Source organism: Onychomys torridus, chromosome 4, assembly GCF_903995425.1.
Source record: "Onychomys torridus chromosome 4, mOncTor1.1, whole genome shotgun sequence".
NCBI classification, from domain to species: domain Eukaryota; kingdom Metazoa; phylum Chordata; class Mammalia; order Rodentia; family Cricetidae; genus Onychomys; species Onychomys torridus.
The window spans coordinates 8,879,207-8,901,137 of record NC_050446.1 but is presented as its reverse complement, the minus strand read 5'-3'; the positions used below and the strand labels follow the sequence as shown (position 1 = coordinate 8,901,137).

At 54.1% G+C, this 21,931-nt stretch overlaps 2 protein-coding genes and 1 pseudogene across 4 annotated transcripts; 1 reads left to right on the top strand and 2 right to left on the bottom strand.

The window, feature by feature from the left end:
* The first annotated feature begins 98 nt into the window (after positions 1 to 98).
* Pkn3 (protein kinase N3) lies at positions 99 to 13,144 on the top strand. 3 transcript variants are annotated; one of them, XM_036184010.1, is made up of 22 exons: positions 99 to 154; positions 1,863 to 2,091; positions 2,299 to 2,444; positions 2,957 to 3,068; positions 3,144 to 3,271; positions 3,550 to 3,733; positions 5,436 to 5,582; positions 5,660 to 5,769; positions 5,880 to 6,023; positions 7,165 to 7,240; positions 7,321 to 7,483; positions 7,637 to 7,736; positions 7,835 to 7,902; positions 8,515 to 8,578; positions 8,727 to 8,818; positions 9,443 to 9,619; positions 10,587 to 10,649; positions 10,775 to 10,851; positions 11,958 to 12,100; positions 12,185 to 12,292; positions 12,456 to 12,536; positions 12,647 to 13,103. In XM_036184010.1, exons 1-22 carry the CDS (start codon positions 128 to 130, stop codon positions 12,857 to 12,859), a joined length of 2,652 nt encoding a protein of 883 aa, XP_036039903.1. In that variant the 5' UTR covers positions 99 to 127; the 3' UTR covers positions 12,860 to 13,103. The 3 variants fall into 3 exon arrangements, with proteins under 3 accessions (XP_036039903.1, XP_036039904.1, XP_036039902.1); XM_036184011.1 differs by lacking the exon at positions 99 to 154 and adding an exon at positions 995 to 1,104 and having other exon boundaries at positions 12,647 to 13,144; XM_036184009.1 differs by lacking the exon at positions 99 to 154 and adding an exon at positions 1,032 to 1,104 and having other exon boundaries at positions 2,957 to 3,271.
* Zdhhc12 (zinc finger DHHC-type palmitoyltransferase 12) lies at positions 12,835 to 17,956 on the bottom strand. The gene is made up of 5 exons (XM_036184015.1): positions 15,845 to 17,956; positions 14,606 to 14,742; positions 14,168 to 14,245; positions 13,808 to 13,974; positions 12,835 to 13,697 (listed from the first exon to the last, which is right to left on the bottom strand). The coding sequence occupies exons 1-5, from the start codon at positions 15,942 to 15,944 to the stop codon at positions 13,376 to 13,378; spliced, it is 804 nt and encodes a 267-aa protein (XP_036039908.1). The 5' UTR covers positions 15,945 to 17,956; the 3' UTR covers positions 12,835 to 13,375.
* Positions 16,420 to 18,455, bottom strand: LOC118581637 (annotated as a pseudogene).
* Between the last annotated feature and the right edge of the window lie 3,476 nt (positions 18,456 to 21,931).

Sequence of the window (21,931 nt, the reverse complement as noted above, 5' to 3'; positions counted from 1 at the left end):
TCGGGAGGGGGCGCCCGATCCCTCGTGTCCCGCGCCGCTTCCCGGGAAGTTTCAAGTTTGAAAGTCCGGCGCAGAGGCCCGGGCTTCCGGAACCACAGTGGAGGAGAGGACTGGCCGGCGCGGCGCCATGGAGCGGAATGGGGCGGCGCGCCAGGTGAACCGAGCGCGCGCAGCGGCCGCGTTTGCAGCTCAGAGCACCCCACGCTTGCGTCTCCACCCTACTCTGGCCTCTCTGCTGGTGACCCCTGCGCGGGGCGGGACCTGAGCCCTGGGTTAACACTCTCCGGGTCCCCAGCCCGGCAGCATGCCTGAAAACGTGGAGTGTTCCATCAGGCTGGGTCTCAAGTTCCTTAAAAATCAGTCTTCTAGAGACTGTCAGGCGGGTGGGAATGTGCCGGGAGCGCAGAGGTTGGGGTGCCGGCCCTCCAGGAAGAGTCTCTGGGAGGGGGGAAGACTGCTTGCCTTGGGGAGGACGGGACTGAGCCCTTGGTGGGCGGTGTCCCCAACACATCACACCCACCCACGGGCAAGAACACTTTCCCACCAGAGGCACCTGGCTCAGGAAGTCCTCGGGTCCACGGAAGGGTCCACAATGTGGAGGGGTTTGGGTTAGATGTAAAGGGGAGAGAGGTAGTGTCCTACCTCAGGGCAGTTAGAGGTAGGGTGGGATATTTATGTACAAGATAGCATCCAGTACCAAGTCAAGACGTGTAAATATGAGCACCTCAAGGGCTCAGGCAGCCTGCAAGGCCGAATCCCGCCCCTCCCGGTACCCTTCCTCCAGAAATCCCTCTTGGCCTGTTCAGCAGTGACTTGTACACATTTTCCGATTTCCTGTGAGCCTCCGCCCTGTGGCAGCAGCGGGGTGACTCAGGACCCTGGTGGCCAGGAGGCCCCCAGCTCTGGGAGAGCTTTGTTTGCTCAGGCCTTTGGCTCTGGCCTTCTTGCCTGGGGCGGTCAAAGGATTTCCTGAGCCTCGCCCTCGCCCTCTGACAGCTAAGGCAGAGCCAGTCAGCCTAGCTGAGGCCTGGAGTTGGGGGGTTGGGGGGTCCCTAAACTGAGTAGCCATTCTTTCATGGGGCTCAGGAGATGGAACACAGAGAGGTAAGAGGAATAAAATAGGGTGGCTGCTGTGATCCTTGGGATGGGAGGGGGCCTGCAGGTTGCCTGGGCTGAGGTCAGCCTCCGAGAGGGAGGTTTCCTCTCCTGCCTCTAACCTGGTGAACAGTTGAGGGGGTCTTTTATTTCATGCCAGAGCTGAGCTGTCCAGACCGCCTCAGCTCCTTGGCAGCTGTCTTTCGTCACTTGCCTACCACACTAGGGCAGAGGAAACAAGTATTGGCGTCTTGGGCCTCTGGCTGCCTCCTGCATGTGACCCTTGAGTAAATTCCTTGCCTGTATACCTCCCATATTGCACTTGGTCCTCAGATCTAGAGAAAGCAGCATGGCTGGGAGAAAATGGGGTCACTGTCCCTCAATACACAGTGGTCCCTCCTCTGTCAGCAAGCCACTCACCCTCTTTGTTCTTTGCGCCTGTATAAAATGGGAATGGGACCCAAGCATGTGGATCTGTGGCGGAGCTCTTGCTTACCAGCATGTTCCAGGCTGTGGGTTCTTTTCCCAGTACCTGGAAAGAGTGCTTGCTGCAGAGGGCAAAGGGATTCAGTGTTGTTGGAGCTCTGTGGTCAGGAACTCAGTACCCAGAGAGCATCTTGGGAACCTGATCTGTCATCTCTCTCCCTTCTCTGAAAGGAAGACAAGAGCCAGACACCCACCGCAGCGTTCTAAGACACCCAGAGCTCTGCCTGTTGTGTCTCTTTCCCCTTGGAGGGGGTAGGCTATGACTTCCCTGCCCTTTGCAGCCTGGCACTGGCCAGAGGCCACCTGAGGATGAGAAGGAGATGATCCGTCGAGCTATCCAGAAGGAGTTGAAGATCAAGGAGGGCATGGAAAACATGCGGCGTGTGGCCACAGACCGACGCCACCTGGGCCACGTGCAGCAGCTGCTGAGGGCCTCCCACCGCCGCCTGGAGCAGCTGCATGAGGAGCTTCGGGAGTTGCATGCCCGAGTTCTGCTGCCAACCTCAGCCGGTGAGTAAGAAGTCTGAACAGACCCAGGGAATAGGAGATTCATGGACACCCTGAGCTGGCCTTGGCTCTGACCACTGGGCAAGATCATCTGACCTCCCTCTATCATCCACGTTGCTGGCAAGGCCAGAAGGAAGGGAAGAGAGAGCCTCTTTATAGAGGTCTAGACTCTGGTGGCAGGATCATGCATCCCCTACCTTCTCTCTGCAGAGCCAGTGGCCTCAGGACCCCGGCCGCGGGCAGAGCAGTTGAGGGCTCGGCACTTGGAGGTTTTACAGAGGCAGTTGCAGGTGGAGCTGAAGGTAAAGCAGGGGGCTGAGAACATGATTCACACGTGTGCCAGCGGCACCCCCAAGGTAAGTGCTGGTGTCTGACTGGAGGCACAGACCTGGCTTCTGATCTGGGGGGAGAGCTGGCTCTCAGGTGTTAGGAATACAGTGCCAGGCCGTGCGCCAAGAGGAAAGTGCTACCCGGCCCCAGGCCCTAGTCCTTCATCTGATGGTGGAAGTACAGCCCTAAATCCTAGTTGGGCAGGTGACGCATCCACTCTATGGTAAAGGCTCTACGGCAGTCTAGCGGAATATCCACCCAGCCGCCAGGTGCCTCTCTTAGCTTCTGCCCTCTGTGCTCATCTGACAGGACACCGGAACACTTAGCTTACCTAACTGATGGGAGTCAGGCTCTGCTCACCCCCAGCCTCCACCCCGTCCTCACCTAGTTCAACAGGGAGCCTTGTCTGTAGTGGTCTCCTTGTAGGGGTTGAACCTTGGTGTAGCGGGGGATGGGGGGTGGGGGGTGGGGTGTCTACTCCAGGTCCTGTGATCTGCCCTGGTCCTGGTACGATGGGGCAAGTGGCTCACCCCTGTAGGAAAGGATGCTCCTGGCGGCTGCCCAGCAGATATTGAAGGACAGTCAACTGAAGGTTGCCCTCCTTCGAATGAAGATCAGCAGCCTGGAGGCCAGCGGGTCTCCAGAGCCAGGTGAGGCCTCTGGAGGCAGGGATGGGGGGGGGGGCGGCGGGTGGCCAGGGCTAAGGGTTCTCCCGCTCCCTGCAGGCCCTGACTTGCTAGCAGAGGAACTGCAGCACCGCCTGCGAATCGAGGCCGCTGTGGCTGCAGGGGCCAAGAACGTGGTGAAGCTGCTTGGTGGCCAGAGAATGCAGGACCGCAAGGCGCTGGCCGAGGTTAGACTGTCCCCTGGACCACTGCTGTTCTTTTTTAAGACAGGGTTTCTCTGATTAGTCTTGTAGTCTTGGCTGTTTTGGAACTCTGTAGACCAGGCTGGCCTCGAACTCACAGAGATCTGCTCTTCCCACAGCTCTGCCTATCTCTGTCCACCGTGCAGTGGTGCCTGGCACCCAGGGCTTGCTGCCTGTGTAGGGCGGTGGCAAAGAACCAGAAAGCATAATCTGTTCCTTCAATCCGTGCTGCATGGCTGTCTCTATCTACATCTCCTTTGTAGGCCCAGGCCCAGCTCCAGGAATCCTCCCAGAAGTTGGACCTCCTACGCCTGGCCCTGGAATTACTGCTGGAGAGGCTGCCGCCCACCCATTCCCTGCACAGCAGGGTGACCCGAGAGCTGCGGACGGCTATGCTCGGGAACCCCCAGCCTTTAGGGACACTTGTGAAACCCATTGCCCTGACAGGTAGGTCCATAGGGTTCCCTCTCACTTCAGGGAGCCCCTTACCTTCTGGAGAGGACCCCAAAGTACTGTGGGAAAGAGTTCACTCCTGCTGTGTGAGCTTGGATAGCTGACATTCCCACTCTGATTCTTAGTTCATCCATTTGTAACAGAAATGATAGTAGCCAGGCATGGTGGTCATGGCTTTAACTCCAGCACTCAGGAGGCAGAGGCACTCCAGCCTGGTCTCCAGAGTGAGTTCCAGGCCAGCCTGGTCTACATAGTAGACCCTGTCTCAAAGTAAACAAAGGAGGACCAGGAGCACCGACTCGTGGATTGCTTTTTGAACACAGTCAGGGTTTGGCCAGTGGAATGTGATTTAAACAAGTGACTGTAAGTGGGAGTACAGTGTTAGTGTGCACACTTCCCTGTCGGCCTGTCTCTCTCTCTCTCTCTCTCTCTCTCTCTCTCTCTCTCTCTCTCTCTCTCTCTCTCTTTTCCAGACAAGGTTTCTCTGTGTAGCCCTAGCTGTCCTGGAACTTGTTCTATAGACCAAGCTGGACTCAAACTCACAGATCCTACCTCCTTCTCCTGAGTTTGGGATTAAAGGCCACCGCCTGGCCAGAAGGTCTTTCCTATCTGTCTCCTTATAGCAGTAGCTGACAGTCAACAGTCAACAGATCATCTGAGCTGTGAGCCCGAGCCCAGGTGGTGCCTGCTGCAGAGCACAGGGATGGGACTAGACAGGGCCCTGCTCCATGCTGGGCCTTTCACTGGTCTTGGGTCGTCAGGGGATTCCCTAGAAGAGGTGGAGTCTGAGTTTGGAGGGCTCGTGGGCGTGCTTACGGTCAAGTCAGCGAGTTGGGGAAGACGGGAACTGCCTGTTTAAAGAATTTGAGACTAAGATGTAGCCATGAGAGGCAGTTGGTAGAGTCCTTGCCTAGCATGCACTAGGCCCTGGCTTCGATCCCCAACATCATATAAACTGGGTATGGTACAAACACCTATAATCTAAGCCCTTGGGAAATGAGGCCAGGGGATCAGGAGTTCAAGGGCATCTTTAGCTACAGACTGAATTTGAGGCCACGTTGGGCTGATGAGATCCTATCTAAAAACAAAACCAAAAACCCCATATCTTAGTTCATGGCTGGGCATCCATCTCCTAAGATGAGTATCCTGCATGGACACCACACTTGGGATCTCTGTAAGTTCTCCAAGTATTACCGCCAGGTCCAGCCCACCAAAAAGGTCTTCCCAGACTCATTGTGTGCCCTCAGGAGCTCTGGGGTTCCTGCTTCCTCTTGGTGATCTCAGACAAAACATGTTTTGTTCCTATTCGGGACTCCCCCTCACTGTTCAGATAGGAACAAATGGGGCAGGCATCCCTAGAGCTGCTCATGCTCCAAGGCTCCTGGGCCTGCCCCTGTGCACTTGAGGCTGAGGTGCTCTCCAGGCCTTGTGCTCAGGGCGGCAGTTTACCCCAACCCGTGGTTCCACACAGCTCTGGGGGAGGTCCCGCCCTTGCGCACTGCGGCACTGCACAGGCACCGGGGAGGTAGAGCTAAGAGGGCTGCTGAGGATGAGGGTGGCTACTACTACCCTCCTAGTGTGGAGAGGGTTTGGGGCAGCTAATCCCAGCTCTAACCCTCCTAGAGCAAGTGGTATCTGGGGTCCCATGGCCTGTTGGTGGTGGCTTCTGACAAAGTATCCTCCGACTCCCGACCAGGCACACTGCAGGTTCGCCTCCTGGGCTGTGAACAGCTGCTGGCATCTGTGCCTGGACGTTCTCCCATGGCTGTCCTGGCAGGCAGTGCCTCTGAGGGCTGGCGCCGAACCAGGTCCAGGCAGCAGCGTGGTAGAGGAGAGCTGGCCAGTGAGTAAGGAGGAATCATGGAACGGGGTGGGGTCCCCGCCCTGAACATGCTCTGAACCCTGGCCTTGGCACTGCAGGTGAGGTACTGGCTGTACTGAAGGTTGACAACCGTGTGGTGGGTCAGACAGGATGGGGACAGGTGGCTGAGAAATCCTGGGACCAGGCTTTTGTCATCACCTTGGATCGAGTAAGGCCGGCCTTTGTTTGGTCAGGGTTAGCTATGGGCGGCAGGGAGGGAGGCCACTCAGGTGGGGCTGATGCCAAACTCCATTCCTTAGCCTGGTCTTCCCCACACAGGCCCGTGAGCTGGAGATCGGAGTTCACTGGCGCGACTGGCGGCAGTTGTGTGGTGTGGCCTTCCTGAAGCTTGAGGACTTCCTGGACAATGCCTGTCACCAGCTTTCTCTCAGCCTGGTGCCGCAAGGAAGGCTCTTTGCCCAGGTTCCCACTGACCCTTGACCTCTAACAGAGGGTCTTTAGGACTGACACATTGGTGGGGAGATGGCTCAGCGGGTAAAATGTGCTTGCTGCGCAAAACCCTAGCATCCATGTAAAAACTAGGTGTAGTGGTGCTCCTCTATAGACGCCACTGCTGGTTATGCAGAGGTAGCTGGGTCCTGAGGCCTGCTGACCAGCCAGTCTAGCTGAACCAGTGAGTTCCAGGTTCATTGAGAGGCCGGGTCTTTCAAAAAATAAGGTGGAAAGGCAGACAGTCCGTGTCAGCCTACACCTGCATATGTATATGGGTACATACAGACTGGCAGCCCACAGAAGTGTGGGAGCTGAGGAATGGAGATGGCCCACATCTCTCTCCTGACACTGTCCTGGCTCATATGTCACCTTGAATAAGTGCGTCTTCTCTGGGCTTCAGTTTCTCCACTGGCACCAACGAGGATGTGTGGTGTTCTCTGGGTCCTTTGTTTTGCCTCTCATACTAGTGTCTTTCTGTGATAAAGTACAGGCCAAGAGCAAGTTTTGGGAGGAAAGGGTCTATTTCAACTTACAAATTTCTAGCCTACCTTGAAGTCAGGGCAGGACCTTCAGCAGGAACTCAAAGCAGAAACCGAGGAGGAACCCTGCTTGCTGGCCTGCTCTCTGCCTCCCTCACAAGCTCATGCTTGCCTAGTTTTTTGTTGTTGTTTTTGTGTTTTTTCAAGACAGGGTTTCTCTGTGTAGTTTTGGTGCCTGCCCTGGAACTCACTCTGTAGCCCAGGCTGGCCTCGAACTCACAGAGATCCACCTGTCTCTGCCTCCCATGTGCTGGGATTAAAGGCGTGTGCCACCACCGCCCTGCTGGCTAGCTTTCTTATACAGCCCAGTACCAGCTGTCTAGGGATGATGCCACCCACAGTGGGCTATACCCTCCTATCTCAACTAACAATCAAGACAGATTCCCCCAGACATGCCCACAGGCAGTGTGATCTAAGCAGTTCCTCTCAGATGATTCTGGCTGTGTCATATTGACAGTTATAACTAACTAGGGTACCTCCATTGGTTGAGATTGAGAGCTGGGCGCTTGGGGCCTAGCCGGTAGGGTGGAGGATGGTCAGTCCAGGTCTTCAGCTCTGTTCATATCCCTTAGGTGACCTTCTGTGACCCTGTCATTGAAAGGAGGCCTCGGCTACAGAGGCAGAGACGCATTTTCTCTAAGCGCAGAGGTATGGAGGGTGGGGTCGGTGAGGAGAGGGCTAGGCTGACTATTGGGAAGGTGGGACTGAACCCCATCTGCCTCCTCTAGGTCAGGACTTCCTGAGGGCTTCCCAGATGAACCTCAGCATGGCAGCCTGGGGACGTCTGGTCATGAGCCTGCTGCCCCCCTGCAGCTCACCAAGCACAGTCAGTCCCCCTAAAGGGTGTCCCCCAACTGCAGCCTCTGGGACCTCCAATTCTGCTTCCCCCAGGTGAGCTGCCTACGGTTCCCATCCATCCAGGCTCTTTGTGTGAATGTTTTGTGTTCTCTGGCTCACCCTTTGACCTTCTCAATCCCTTCCCATGGCCATGCCCCTCTCACCTCCATCTGACATCCCAGCTCAGACATCTCCTTCTTCTGCCAGTCATTTCCTGCCCACGAAGACCCTCTCGGGAGAAGACATGAAGCCTCCACCCAAGCCCCCTCGTCTCTATCTGCCCCAAGAACCAAGCCAGGACATTCCTGTAAGAGATTCTGGAGGTGGGGGCAGACCCAGAGGCTGGAGAAGGAGGGAAAGAGGGTCAGCATGTCAGCTCTGTCCTGAACCCCGCTGTCCTCACAGTGTACCAAACGCCCCCACATGGACCCTAGAACTGGAAGAGTGCCCACCCTGGCGGCCTCACCCACCAGGTACTCACTGGCTTGCATTCATTTAGAGATGTGGTTTGTTTTTTAAGGATTTGTGCTTGCGTGTGCCTGCACGCGCACACGGACCATGTAGAAGGCAGAGCACAGCTTTTTGGGAGGTGGTTCTCGGTCCACTTCAGCCTTGAGGCAAGGGCTCATTGCTTCCCTCCTGGACTTGCTGCTCACATACTTGAACTTCTCCATTTCCACCTCCTGTATCACCTTAGGGTGCTGGGGCTGGAGTTTCAGATGTGAACCAGCCACTACGTCTGACATTTCTAAAGTGGGTCCTAGGCATGGAATTTAACCCATTTCACTTGAGACTTACTCTTTTAAAAATAATGATTTACTGTGTAGCCCAGGCTGGCCCTGAACTTGTGACTCTCCTGTCTCTGTGGTCTGAGTGCTGAGATTACAAGTTTGCACACTCACTCATTGTACATACTGATTGACACCTCACTCCCTGGCTCCTTGGGTACACACACTGGCTTGCTCGATGCCTTCCTTATGTGCTGAATGCAGTTTTTAAATTCCAGCTGAAGGGACAGCCTAGGCTGTGACAGGAAGGCCTGACCTTGGTCCTGTCCCGCTCCTTGTGCCCTTTCTCTCTTGCAGGAAACCACCCCGACTTCAGGACTTCCGATGCTTGGCTGTGCTGGGCAGGGGACACTTCGGGAAGGTAGTGGATTGAGGAAGGTGCAGTGGAGTTGGTGGGTGGGTGAGCCTCAGCACATTAGCTAGGAGATGCTGGGATGTGGGGGTGCAGGATAAGGAGGTGAGGGCTCTCTGTCCTGCCCATGTAGAGCCCAACTCTTTCTGGTCCCCAGGTCCTTCTGGTCCAGTACAAAGGAACAGGAAAATATTATGCTATCAAGGCGCTGAAGAAGCAGGAAGTGCTGGGCCGGGACGAGATTGACAGGTGTGTATAATTGAGAAGCAGCTGACCCTGGAGGGACACTTGGGTGATTAGCCTGGGTTCCAGAAGGCAGCTCAAGATCCCAGAGGCCAGGTTCAGGTTCTCTTTTTGGCACTGGGAAAGCTCTCACATCTTTTAGCACCTAGGGTTGCTCTTTTATAAATAGGACTGTGATAGTTTTGAAGGTTTGTTGTTTTTTGTTTTGTTTTTTAAAGACAGGGTTTCTCGGTGTAGCCCTGGCTGTCCTGGAACTCACTCTGTAGACCAGGCTGGCCTCAAACCCAGAGATCCACCTGCCTCTGCCTCCTGATGCTGGGATTAAAAACGTATGCCACCACACATGTCTAGTTTTGATGGTTTTAAACCTTCCCTAGGGGTTGGGGATTTAGCTCAGCAGTAGAGCGCTTGCCTAGCAAGCACAAGGCCCTGGGTTCAGTCCTCAGCTCTGGTTAAAAAAAACAAAACACAAAACAAAACAAAACAAAAAAACCAAAAACCTTCCCTATGAGTAGACCATCAACTTACCTCCTTAGCTCTTTTGAGTACCCATCCAACCAGAGGTGCTGTGTGAGTGTCAGGGCACAGCCCATGGAGGTTCCATCCCATCCATCCCATCTTCCCTTGCAGCCTGTACTGTGAGAAGCGGATCCTGGAGGCTGTGGGTCACACAGGACACCCCTTCCTGCTCTCCCTCCTTGCCTGCTTCCAGACCTCCAGCCATGCCTGCTTTGTTACTGAGTTTGCGCCTGGAGGAGACCTCATGATGCAGATCCACGAGGATGTCTTTCCTGAGCCCCAGGCCTGGTGGGTTCCCTGGTTACTTGGCGCTTGCCCCCTTGGGGTAGACAAATAACATCGGGTTGGAGGAGCCTTGGTGGAACTCTTACAGCATATGGGGGTTCTGTACATAGTTGTGGATGGGATCTGTCCTCACAATTTTTAAGATTGTTGCAGGGATGAGAGCCATGCTTGCAAACTGCTCAGCACAGGATGGCTGCTGGAGTTGTTTGCCAGGCTCCTGCGCATGTTCCACTTAGAGCAATCTGACTCAGCACATCAGTTCGGAACTGAGTGTCATACTGAGTGTATGACCCTGAGTCAAATCTCAGATCCTTATTTGATTGTATGTATGTGTGGCTGTGCATGACCATGTGCACATGAGTGCGGGAACCCTTGGAGGCCAGAAGAAGGTGCCAGATATCCTGGAGCTGGGATGCCAGGCAGTTGTGAGCCACCTGATGTAGGAGCCTGATTCTAGGAACCAGACTAAGGTCATCTTCAAGAGTAATACTCTTAAATCCTGGGTCATCTCTCCAGCCTCCCAGATCTTGATTTGAGTAAAAGTCATGATGGTTATTCTCCACAGGCTGCTGGGGAGAATCCCATACAGAGCACTGAACCTAGGGTTTAGTGTATGCCAGGCAAGTGCTCTACCACTGAGCTACATCCCCAGCCTTCTGTGTTTCCTTTTCTGTTTGGTTTTTGAAAGAGGGTTCTACTATGTAGACCAGACTAGCCTCAAAATTCCTACCCTCCAGCCTCAGCATCCCAAGTAGCTGGGATCACAGGTCTATACTTCTGGACCCAGTGGTCCTGCATAGTTGAGCCCGGGAAGGATAGGTCATTAATATATGACAATATTGGGATGACTCTGGGCCCTTCTAGCCCAGGCACCATATTATTTGTCTAGTCTCATCCATGCCTAAATCTAGCCAGGACCTTCTGGTGCCTCCTATCGCCTGGCCTGAATCCTCCCTATACCGCCCCTTAGCTTCTACCTGGCCTGTGTGGTCCTGGGGCTGCAGTTCCTACACGAGAAGAGGATCATTTACAGGTAGCCTCTGGCAGAGACGCTAGGGTGGACCTGGGTGGGCCATTGCTCCTCCCCTGTGCTGCTGCTGCTGTGGTCTGGGCCTCAGCCCTTTTCAGCCCCTTTGATCTGCAGCCCTCTGCCATCAGGGATCTGAAGCTGGATAATCTACTTCTGGATGCCCAGGGTTTCCTGAAGATTGCGGACTTTGGACTGTGCAAGGAAGGTGGGGCCCCTGTCCTGGAATCACATCCTCTTGTCTTGCCCAGGCCAGCCTGAAGTCAACCCACTCATGGGCACCCAGGCTCCCCAGCAGCTGGCCTTAATTCCCAACTGTGACCCTTATTTAGGAGGGCAGCTTAGAGTCCTGGCTTTTCCTAATTTGTAGTTGGTCAGAGAACCTATGGTTAGGACTGAAGAGGACATTTGTTCTGCACATAGGTTCAGCAGATTTAGCTTTCTCATACAGTCACTGGCTGCATGATGACCTTGGCCTAGGGGGTCTGCAGGACACAGCAGACCTTGTTAATGGTATCATAAAGGCTGGCACAGATTAGTAAATATGTATGAACGTACACATGGTATGTATGTATGTATGTATGTATGTATGTATGTATGTATGTATGTATTTGCATTATTAAGTTTTGACCCATGGTTTCACATATGCCAGGCAAGTACTTTACTATTGAATCACACCTCCATCTCTGGCCTTGAATTTTTTTTTCTTCCAAGACAGAGTTTCTTTATATAATAGCTCTGGCCGTCCTGGAACTCACTTTGTAGAACCAGTCTGGCCTCAAACTCAGAGATTCGCCTGCCTCTACCTCCTGAGCGCTAGGATTAAAAGTGTACACCACCACTGCCTGGTGATTTTTTAATTTTTTGTATATAAAATTTTTGTGTGTCCCTCTCCCGACCTCCCCCCTCCAATCCACTACCTCTCCCTTCCCTCCAGAAAACTGCTGGCCTTCCCTGTACATCAGCTAGCCATGGAATAGGAGAGAAAACTGTGATCGGGCTGGAAAGATATTAATTTAAAAAAAAAAAAAGGAATTCCAAAAAATATTTGTGTATGGGTGTTTTGCATGCATGTCTGTCTGTGCATGAGATGTCTGCGCCGAGTGTCTGTGGAGGCCGTAAGAGGGCTTGAGATACCCTGAAACTGGAGTTACAGACAGCTGCAAAGCCACCATGTGGGTGCTGGAATCAAACCTGAGTCTTCCCTTAACCATTGAGCCATCCTGCCAGCCTCTCCCCGTTGATTCTTATAACCACAGAGGCTATCGTGAGTGCCACACCTAAGCAGGCATTGATGTGGATGTTGGTTTGCAGGGATTGGATTTGGGGACCGGACGAGCACCTTCTGTGGCACCCCAGAATTCCTGGCTCCCGAAGTTTTGACTCAGGAGGCTTACACTCGGGCTGTGGACTGGTGGGGGCTGGGTGTGCTGCTCTATGAGATGCTAGTGGGTGAGGTAAGTCCTTGAATGGGGCTTCTAGGGTCTGGGGCAGGGACAATAGGATGACCCACACAACCTGGCCTACCCCCATCTTCACAGTGCCCATTCCCGGGGGACACAGAAGAGGAGGTGTTCGACTGCATCGTTAATGCAGACGCCCCATATCCCCACTTTCTATCCGTTCAAGGGCTTGAGCTCATTCAGAAGGTGAGTCCCAAGGTCCAGGGCTTGGCCAGGCAGCTGCTTGTGACGTGTGTGCTTCCTGACACCACCTTGGGGCCCTATGGCGTGGCTTAAGTAGGGTACCTGTGGGGCAGCCAGCACCTGGGGTGGCATGCCCTAAGTTCACACCTCCCCTGCTTCCTGCCAGCTCCTCCAGAAGTGCCCAGAGAAGCGTCTAGGGGCAGGAGAGCAGGACGCAGAGGAGATCAAGGTTCAGCCATTCTTCAGGGTAAGTGGCTGGGACCCAGCAGTCCCCATTGTCTGGTGAAGTGGGAGGGCTGGGGGACCGCTGGGGTCTGCTGTTCCCACCTGCTCAGGTCCCTCCACCCTTCTTTTCAGACCACCGACTGGCAGGCCTTGCTTGCCCGCACTGTCCGGCCCCCCTTTGTGCCTACTCTCTGTGGCCCTGCAGATCTTCGCTACTTTGAGGGCGAGTTCACCAGCCTGCCGCCAACCCTGACCCCACCGGCACCCCAAAGCTCCCTCACCGCTCGCCAACAGGCTGCCTTCCGGGACTTTGACTTTGTGTCTCAGCGGTTCCTGGAGTCCTGAGTGTCTCCTGGCCCCTCTGCTTCCCTCTGCCAGATTTCGAGAACTCGCCACTTGTCCATGTGCCCAGGGCCAAAGTATGTAATGAACGTGTGGGGTTCCAGGTAGTGACTGTGGGCTGCTGCTGGAGGTTTCCTCAGTGTTACTGGGTGAGCTGTGTCGCTAACCCTTCTGCTTCTTGGCAGTGCCCAGATCATCAGGAAAGGCCCCACAGCAGGACTTTTTGTCTTTTTAATACCTGCCTTTATAGAGGATTAAATTAATAAAACTGTACATCGAGGTAGCCAGGCCAAGGGTCGTGGTAGACAGAGTCTGGGTTCTCTTGGTGGTACGCCCTTCCCACTTCCCCCCACTTATGTCCTTTCCTTCCATCTTCCTTGTGTTTGGGGCTCTGTCTGATGCTCTGCTGAGGGCTGGTAGCCTGGGAAGGAGTAGAGAGCTCAGGCTAACTGGGCTGACCCCTAGTGGCACAGCCTCCGGTTTTTAGGCACAATGGTAGCCTTCTTCTCTTCATCAAGCCTAGACAGCCTGGCTGCTGCCTTCCTCCTCCTCTTCAGCCCAGAGGGTCTCCCAGGGCCCGGAGGGCCACCCACAGAAGAAGTGGGCCAGGTTTCGAGTCAGACCGCGGTCAAAGGGGTTGCTGGCGCGCTGGCGGAGGTAGGCAATTCGGTGTGAAGATATGAATTCCCAGGTGGTAGTATTGCTGGCCACCAGGTAGAGGTGTGAGGCCAGGAGCAGGCCGACCACCAGTGAGCAGAAGGAAAGCATCAGGAAGGTGGTAAATAGGAGTCCGGTAGACCGGAGCCACAGCCCCCAGGGCTGGAAGAACCGGAGACCCGACCTAGAGGACAGGGAAGGAGGAGTTGGGGAATGCAGGGCAGCCCAGGGAGTCCTTGCTCTGTGAGCACCTATGTGCATGCTGTCCACACACACCGCCCCCGATGCACCTACCACGCCAGGTACAGGCCCCAGAGGAGAACCACCAGCTGCAGTGCCAGGTAGGCCACGAAGAGTGGGTGGTTGCGTTCACCCACACAGTTCTCCATCCAGGGACAATGGTGGTCATAGCGGCGAACACAGCGGCGGCAGTCACGACAGTGTCGGGCTCGCAGGGGCTGCTGTGGGCACAGAGGGAGTCCAGGCTCAGTGCTGGCGCCCCTGTGGGTTCTGAGAGGGCTGAAGGCCACAGTCAGGACCTAAATTTGGGAGGCCTTCCTGGAGGAGGGGTAAGGCCAAGGTGCTAGGGCACCAGGGCAAGGAGTCTTAATTTGGTCCCGATTTCTCCCACAAGAGTATGTGCATATCACCCACCAGCACCAGGCAGTATCTACAGCGCCGAAGTGGGATAGCCTGAGGAACCATGGCTGTCTGCTCCTCCTTAGGTTCCTCCTGAAAACAAAACAAAGGTATAGGATGGGGAAGGGTCCCCCTGGGAGGCAGATGACAGTGGGGGCATCTCTCTTAAGGGGCCACTTGGTTCTGGTTGTGCAGGACTTGGGGCCCATCCCATGTAGAAGAGAGGTAGGTACACAGGAGAGTACTGGACACTTGATGGCCTTTGTGAGGCACCTGTTCTCATGTGGGCCTTGGGGATTCCCTCATTGTAGGGGCAAAAACAAAGGGTAAGAAAGAGGCCTCACCAAGATGCCCCACAATGGAAGCAGCTCAGAGCTTCACACAGACATATTTCTGAGGTCTCATTTCCCTGTTGGCCCAAGGAGGGGTTTGGACCTCAGGGTCCCTGGTTACCTGAGGTTGGGAATGCGTAGTCACATAGCCCGGGTCCATTAGTGACACAGCCAGATAGAGCAGCAGGGAGCCCAGAACCAGGAGCAGGAAGGTGAGGGGCAGGAACAGCTCCCCTTGCTCTTCCCATTGACGGAGCTCTGGAGAGGTCAGAGGACAGTAAGGCCCACGGCAAGAGGGGACGGGAAGGGAAGGACAGTAGCTGGAGGGAGGGAATAGGGGTGAAGAGGCTAACCTGATGAATGGTACAGGGGGAAAGGTTCTCCAGGGGAAGAGTCAGCCCTCAAAGAGGCCCAGGTGCTGCCTAGGGAGCCCAGGCTAGGAAGGTCCCAGCATGTCTAAGCCCATGGTGGTGAACAAGGATTCTGGAGAGGTGGGAGAGCTGAGAAGTGAGAGAGCGTGGAGACACTGGACAAGCTGAGTGTAGACAACTCTAGTACTCTTGGTCGAAAGAGAGCATGGATTTCGAAAGGAGCTGCTGATTCCTGGTGGGGAAGCCGGAGCACAAAGGGCAAAGGGGGTGGAGGAGGCTGACCCAAAGCCTCAGTGGTGGGGGCTGTTGCCCTGGGTGGGGAAACCTGGGTAGGGTTGCTGAAGGGAATAAAGGAGAAGGAAGTGGATGGGTGAATGATGCTACCAAGGAAGGTGGGAGGCTGCTCCGGTGTTCTTTGGGGCATTAATCTCAGGATTTGGGGAGTTGTGCAAAAGCCAGTCTTGGAATCTAATCGGTTTCTTTCTTTTTTGGCTTTTCGAGACAGGGTTTCTCTGTGTAGCTTTGCGCCTTCCCTGGAACTCGCTCTGTAGCCCAGGCTGGCCTTGAACTCACAGCCTGGCTCTGCCTCCCGAGTGCTGGACTAAAGGCGTGCGCCACCACTGCCCGGCCCTAATCGATTTCTTAATCTTATTCAGGGAGAGGTTGGGAGGTAATTTCTGAGAAGGATGGGGTGGAGCCCAGGGTCAGGGGAGACGGGTCCTCGGATTTGATGGTCACTGGTGGTCTTTGGATGGATATATGTCGGCGACAGGAAAAATCTCGGCATTATTAGGGACCAACTTGGGTATCAGACAGAGAGTGGATGGATGGATGGTTCCTGGACCTAAAGATGAGGAAGACGTTTGAGGAGCTGGCGGAGATGGAGGTGAATCTCAATGCAGCTGAGGATTAGGGGAACCCAGAGAGATCCACTCGAAGGGAACCTCGAGGGATTGGGTGGGCTCAGGGTCGCGCGGTGTCCAGCTCACCGGTGTCGTGCAGGAAGAGCACCAGCGTGATTCCCCAGGTCAGCATGGTGTGCCCAGTCCGCACCAGCACCCCAGGGCTGAGCAGCGCCCAGAGAGCCATGGCCTTGGCCCCCGCTCCAGCCGGCCCGGAAGAAGCGCGCAGAAGGAGGGGCCGGGGAGCAGAGGGGCGGTGGCAACGCGGGGATTGGTGGCTTCGCACTGGGGGCGGGGCCCTGGCGGCTCAGGGAGGCTGTCTATTGGGTGGCAGCCGCGGCCCCTCAGGCCAACAGGTGACAGAGGAGGCCGAGGGCGGGGCCGGCACGCGCTCAGACCGTAACTCCCTAACTCCGCCCCCCATGGGCCAGGTAACTTTGCTAAGGCGGGGAGGCGGAAGTCTCGGAAGGACCCCCCCCCCCCCCCCCCGCATGCGCGTACGTGCCTGGGTGCCCCCCTCCACAAGACACAGGTGCCATCTGTGATGCCCGGAGGCCACGCGGTGCTTGCTCTCAAGGGGTGATTGGCAGGGCTTGCACGAGGGTGCGCCTTGACACTTTTTTTTTTTTTTTGGATACCAAACAGATCTTTATTTGAAGTCATCATTGGTGCCGTTTCTTGCTGTTTATTTGTTCCTCCAGCTGCATGGCCAGGCGCAGGGCCTTGATGACTTCTCGCAGGGCTAAGAAGTGCTTGGCCTGCAGCGCCAGGGCAGACTCTTGCTTTCTTCACAAAGGCCTCCAAGTCATAGTCAGGCTGATCGGTCATCTCAGAGAGCTCAAGCCAGCGTGGTCCTTGAGCTCCTCCATGGCCAGCTCCCTGATCTGAGTCATGGCTTCATTAAAGCTGGACATCTGGGAAGACAGCTCCTCCTCTTCCTTGGTGAAATCAACTGCCAGCGAGGTTCCATTAGAGCTGGCCTCCATTTCCTCTGTCTCCATTTGAGCTGGCTGCTCTCCACTGGGCCCGCTGTGGGAGCTCAGCTCCTTGACTCTGTCTGCATATCTCAGCGTGTTTAACGTATATTCACAGGAGCTTATGCCTGGTGAGATCATGGCAATCATGCAAGTCTTCGAGTTCTCATCAGTGAATGAGTCCCTCAGCACCTGGGGTGTGAGCCTTGTTCTGTCCCAGCGACCTGATGAACTCCTTCAGAGCTAGGAGAGACTTGTTAATCTCTGCACCCTCCATGCGAGTCTGCCGGTCAGCACTAGAAGTGTTGGCCCCTCGTTCATTCCCCGCCAGATCTACCAAAGAGAATTTGCCATGTAATCTCTCTTTGGCTCAAAGAAGAATCTGGAAGCAGGCATGGGAGCGGGAGGAATTGGAGTTGGCAAACGTTTGTCCCGAAGTCCTGCAGGCACTGCCCATGTTGAGCATCTTGATGACTCATCAGCACAGTTGACCAGGTACTCCTGCAGTCCCACAGCCTGCACCTGTGGCTTGCTGTCTCCTAGTACACGTAGCTTAGCCTTCTTGTTGAGCAGATCAAACACCTTCCCATTGTAGATCTCAAAGAATGTCACATAAACTTCCAGGCTTAGGTTCCAGTAGCGAGGCTGACTCTTCAAAAGGAAGACACCCTGGGAAGCCATTTCGTAGATCCCTTTAGATGCATTCTGAGATTTACCAGACAGGTCTCCACCCATTGTATGAGTCTTCCCACTGCCTGTCTGCCCATAGGCAAAGCAAGTTGCTTTTTCCCCCTTCAAAAATCCTCTGCACCAGTGGCCTTGCTGTGAACCTGTAGACAACTTCATTTGAAGCTGTTTCATCGAAGGCAAAGTCGAAGTAGATTGTCTGGTTCTCCAGATACTTTTGTCAAGTCCACTTTTAATTCGGGTTCATACACAAAGAGGAAAGAAACACTTGCTGGGAACAGAAATCACATCGATTTCTTTCTTGGCCAGTTCTTGTTTATTCAGCAGGGGCTTCCTAACACCGACACAGATCCTGTGTTCCTCAATAGGATCAGTCACAGTAAGTGGGTGACATTCCATAGTAACCTGAAATTCTTTAATCACCCGGGCAAATTCCTAGTTTGGGAAGCTGCTGTCATATTCCTAAACTTGCTTTATTCTTATTTCTGAGTTCTGGGCCCTCTTCTCTTCCCACTTGTTCATTTTTTTTCCATTTCCTTCATAATACATGATTTCCTCCAAACTGAATTTCCAGGGTTTGCAGAAGACATGCTTCAGGTGGGGTGGACTTGCTCTTGTCTCCTCGCTGACCAGACAATGGTAATCCTGTCACTGCAGGGCAGGAGGGCCTAGGGAAGCCGGTGGTAACTGAAAACTGCTTGTGAGAGTTTGTAGCTGTAGGCAGCTCCACCTCCATTTCCTTCCCCTGAGTGGCAATTCGAACCTCTGGGACAGTGGACATGCGAGTGGACTGGCTTTGAAGACCTTCTTTTGGAGCTGGAATTTTGGAGTTGACCAATCTGCGTTTTTGCCTCGGAACTGTGACATTTTCCTGCAGTGGCAGATTGTCCTTTGGGTGTAAGGGAAGAAGCTGGAAGAGTTCTGGGTTGATTGCAGCCACATCATCAATATCGATCTCGGCCCTCCTGTCCATTCCACTGAAACACAGGATTTCTCCAAGTTCTCTGTGCTTGTATTAGCGCTGTGAATTAAGCCATTACTGCGTTGAATCTTGACGGAGAGACCAGGGAACAATCGGGTGTGAAGCGACTCCATGGACTCGGGACAGCAGCAGGTAAAACAAATACAAGAAGCTTGGAAACCACAACTGTGCCAGCACAGAGCAGTCCAATGACACTTTTGCCTCCTATTTGTTTTCAGATATTGCAAACAAATGATGGGAAAGAGGAGGGTTCTGGTGCGGATTCTGGACATGCATGGCCCTGCTTGGAGTCAGATATAGCACATCCCATGCCTTTCAAGGCAAGTTACTGAACTTCTCTAATCTACTTTCTGCCTCTCAATGGGGTTGGCAATAGTACCTGCCTGTCACCTGGCTACCACCACAGCCCAGCGAGACTAATGTTTTCTTGTGTCCCTAGGACCTTTCCCATTCAGCTGACCTCCAACTGATTGCCCTTCCTGTCCTATCCCCGGTAGTCATGCTGTTGGCCATTTGTTTTGGTCAATTAAACATTCCCTTTTTCTGTAGGGGAACTGACTTCCCAAGACCAGCGTGGTTCTGGAAGGAATGACTGTCCCTCCCTCACTCCCCTCTCCCTCTCCCTCTGTGTGTGTGTGTGTGTGTGTGTGTGTGTGTGTGTGTGTGTGTGTGCAGGGTTAGGGCTAACAGAACCATTTCGTGGCATTACTAAATAGGGGCTGGGGATTAGTAACTCTACAGTTGGTAGTGTGCTTGTTTAGCATGCATCCAAACCTGGATTCGGTTCCCAGCATGGTATAAAAGAGTGTGGTGGTGCATGCCTGCAACCGCAACGTATAGGAGGTAGAGGCAGGAAAACCAGAAATCAAGGCCATCCTCCACTATACATGGACAAGGGGACTCAAAACCAACTTGTGTGATATGCAAGTTTGTCTCAAAAAAGGGGTTTGGAAGCCAGACAGTGATGGCGCACACCTTTAATTCCAGCACTAGAGGCAGAGGCAGGCGATCTCTAAGAGGGCCAGGACAGCCAAGGCTACATAGAGAAACCCTGCCTCAGAAAACAAACAAACAAACAGAGCTGCCCACATCTTTAAACCCAGCACTAGCACAGAGGCACACACCTTTAATTCCAGCATTTGAAATAGAGAGACAGGCTGGTGGCCAGCCCTGGTCTATAGGGCTGAATAGTGAGGCTCTGTCTGGGGCGGGGAGGGAAGGGAGACAAAAACAAACAACACACACACCCCATTTATTTGTGAGTCTGTGTATGCACCTATATGGATGCCATGGTGTATCCATGGAAAGGAGAGGATAATCCTACCTATTGGTTCTCTCCTGCCATGCAGGTTATAGAGACTCAAATCAGGTCATCAGGCTAGAGCCTGGTTATTATTATTTGATGAGTGTGAATGTTTTGCCTGGATGCATGTCTGTGCACCATGTCTGTGCTTGGTGTCTGCAGAGGTCATAAGAGGGTGTCAGATCCTCTGGAATTGGAGTTACAGATGGTTATAAGCTCCATGTGAGTGCTAGAAACCAAACTGTGGCCCTCTGCAGAAGCCACAGTGCAGCTGTGCGTGGTGGTGTATACCTTTAATCCCAGCACTAGGCAGAGGCAGCCTAGTCTACACAATTTCACATAGGCCAGATCTACAGAGAGACCGTCTTGAAAAAAAAGAAAAAGTAGCCAGATTGTGTTGGCACATGCCTTTGATTGCCGCATGGGGAGGCAGAGACAGGCAGATTTCTGTGAGTTTGAGGCCAGCCTGGTCTACAGAGAGAATTCTAGGACAGGCAGGCTACACAAAGAAACCTTTTCTCGGAAAAACAACAACAAAATTAGCGTATTTATGTTTTTGGGGTGGGAGGGGTGGCAGGAATCTGACCTTGGCTTTCACAGTGTGGGTCTTGGGAATGGAACTCAGGTAGTCAGCCTTGGAGGCAAGCCCCTTTTCTTGCTAAGCCACATGTCTGGCTCCACCAGTAAGGCTTTTAATAAGAGCTGTGGATGAGATGGCTGGAGAGATGGCGGAGGGGTCAATGCTCACTGCTCTTCAAGAAATTTGGTTTTCGGCACCCATGCCACCCATGCCACCCATGCCACACAGCTGTGAGTTGTTGCCCTCTTCTGGCTACCATGGGCATGGCACACAAGTAGTATACACTCACATAAAGTAAATAAAATGAATCTATGAAGAGTCCTGGCTGCTCAGGGTTCTGTGCTATGTGCTGAGCCTCAGCATAGCCCTCATTGGTGTTCACAATCCCACAGGAGTGTAGCAGGATGATGGGAGAGCAGGAAGCGATGTTCCAGAAACAGGGAACAGCAGGCACCTGGGCTAGGAGCACATGGTGGAGGCGGGAAGCCCGTGTTCCCTCCTTTGCTGTGGCACTTGAGGTAAGAAGCCACCTCACCTCTTGAGTCCATGTACTGAGGGTTGTTCCAAGGACCAGGAGAATGCCAATGCACACAGGCAAACCCGACACAGGGTGTGCACAGATGGAGCCTTCAGCAGGCCCTGACAGCTGCTCATCATCTCCAGGACTTGACTGATCCATTCAGAGTTCAAGGGCAAAGCACCATATGTGATGCCCTTTCTGGCTGGACCCTGTGGGCTGCCAGTAACAGAGGGTACTCACCCAGGGAAGAGCCTGGTGTGGGCTCTGCTGAGGGGAAGAGAGGACCTCTGCTCTACTGAGAAGGGCGTGGTCAGCAGGCCAGCTCCCAGAACTGTTTGATGTGGCCCTGGAACTCCGGCCTACACCCTCTGTGCGGTCTGGAGAGCACCTGACCGCATGGTTAATGTCAATTCAAGAACCTGTGAGAGCGGGTTGGGGATTTAGCTCAGTGGTAGAGTGCGTACCTAGCAAGCGCAAGGCCCTGGGTTCGATCCTCAGCTCAAAAAAAAAAAACGAACCTGTGAGAGCGAGGACGTTCCACTAGGACCCAGATGGAAGCAGGGTTGTCCTGGCAAAGCTGGAGGAGCCACGTCACTTCAGGTTTGTCCTTGGCTCTTTAGCTCCGCCCCCCACCCACAGCTTCATGTGTCTTTGTAGTACTGCTCCCCAGGGCTCCCTGACTGCCACAGCAGGGCCCTCTGTCTGAGATGCGATCCCTGGCGGGCTCCACTTTTCTGCTGCTCAGCTTAGCCTTATGTGGAGGACACTGTGCTGGCGTCCTCCTCTTCTCCCTCCACGGGGGCTCTGTGACATGGCCTAGCACCCACCAGACCTGCTGAACCACTTCACCTTCTCAGCGGTGGTAGGAGGCACCTTTCTGATCTTTCCTGCAGTGGCGAGTCTATTTCTATTACTGTGTGTCTCTCCCAGTAGGCTCTGCCAGGCTGGTAGCCAGCCATGACCTCAGTGTCTAGGCATAGATGTGGAGGGAATGTCACAGATGCACCTCACCTCAGTGTGCTGCCTGTCTCCAGCTGCCAGCACATATACCTACAAAACCACTTGCGCTCCAGGATCCCCTGGGAGACCCCAGCCCCTTTCCTGACCTCCACCCCCACCCCAGACCAG

Coding starts and splice junctions, on each gene's coding strand:
- Zdhhc12 (XM_036184015.1), bottom strand. CDS start 15,944: ATGGCTCTCTGGGCGCTGCTCAGCCCTGGGGTGCTGGTGCGGACTGGG. Junction 14,246..14,605: donor CTACGCATTCCCAACCTCAG/GTAACCAGGGAC, acceptor TTTTGTTTTCAG/GAGGAACCTAAGGAGGAGCA. Junction 13,975..14,167: donor GTAGATACTGCCTGGTGCTG/GTGGGTGATATG, acceptor CTGTGCCCACAG/CAGCCCCTGCGAGCCCGACA.
- Pkn3 (XM_036184009.1), top strand. Junction 3,734..5,435: donor GAAACCCATTGCCCTGACAG/GTAGGTCCATAG, acceptor ACTCCCGACCAG/GCACACTGCAGGTTCGCCTC. Junction 8,579..8,726: donor GCAGGGGACACTTCGGGAAG/GTAGTGGATTGA, acceptor TCTGGTCCCCAG/GTCCTTCTGGTCCAGTACAA.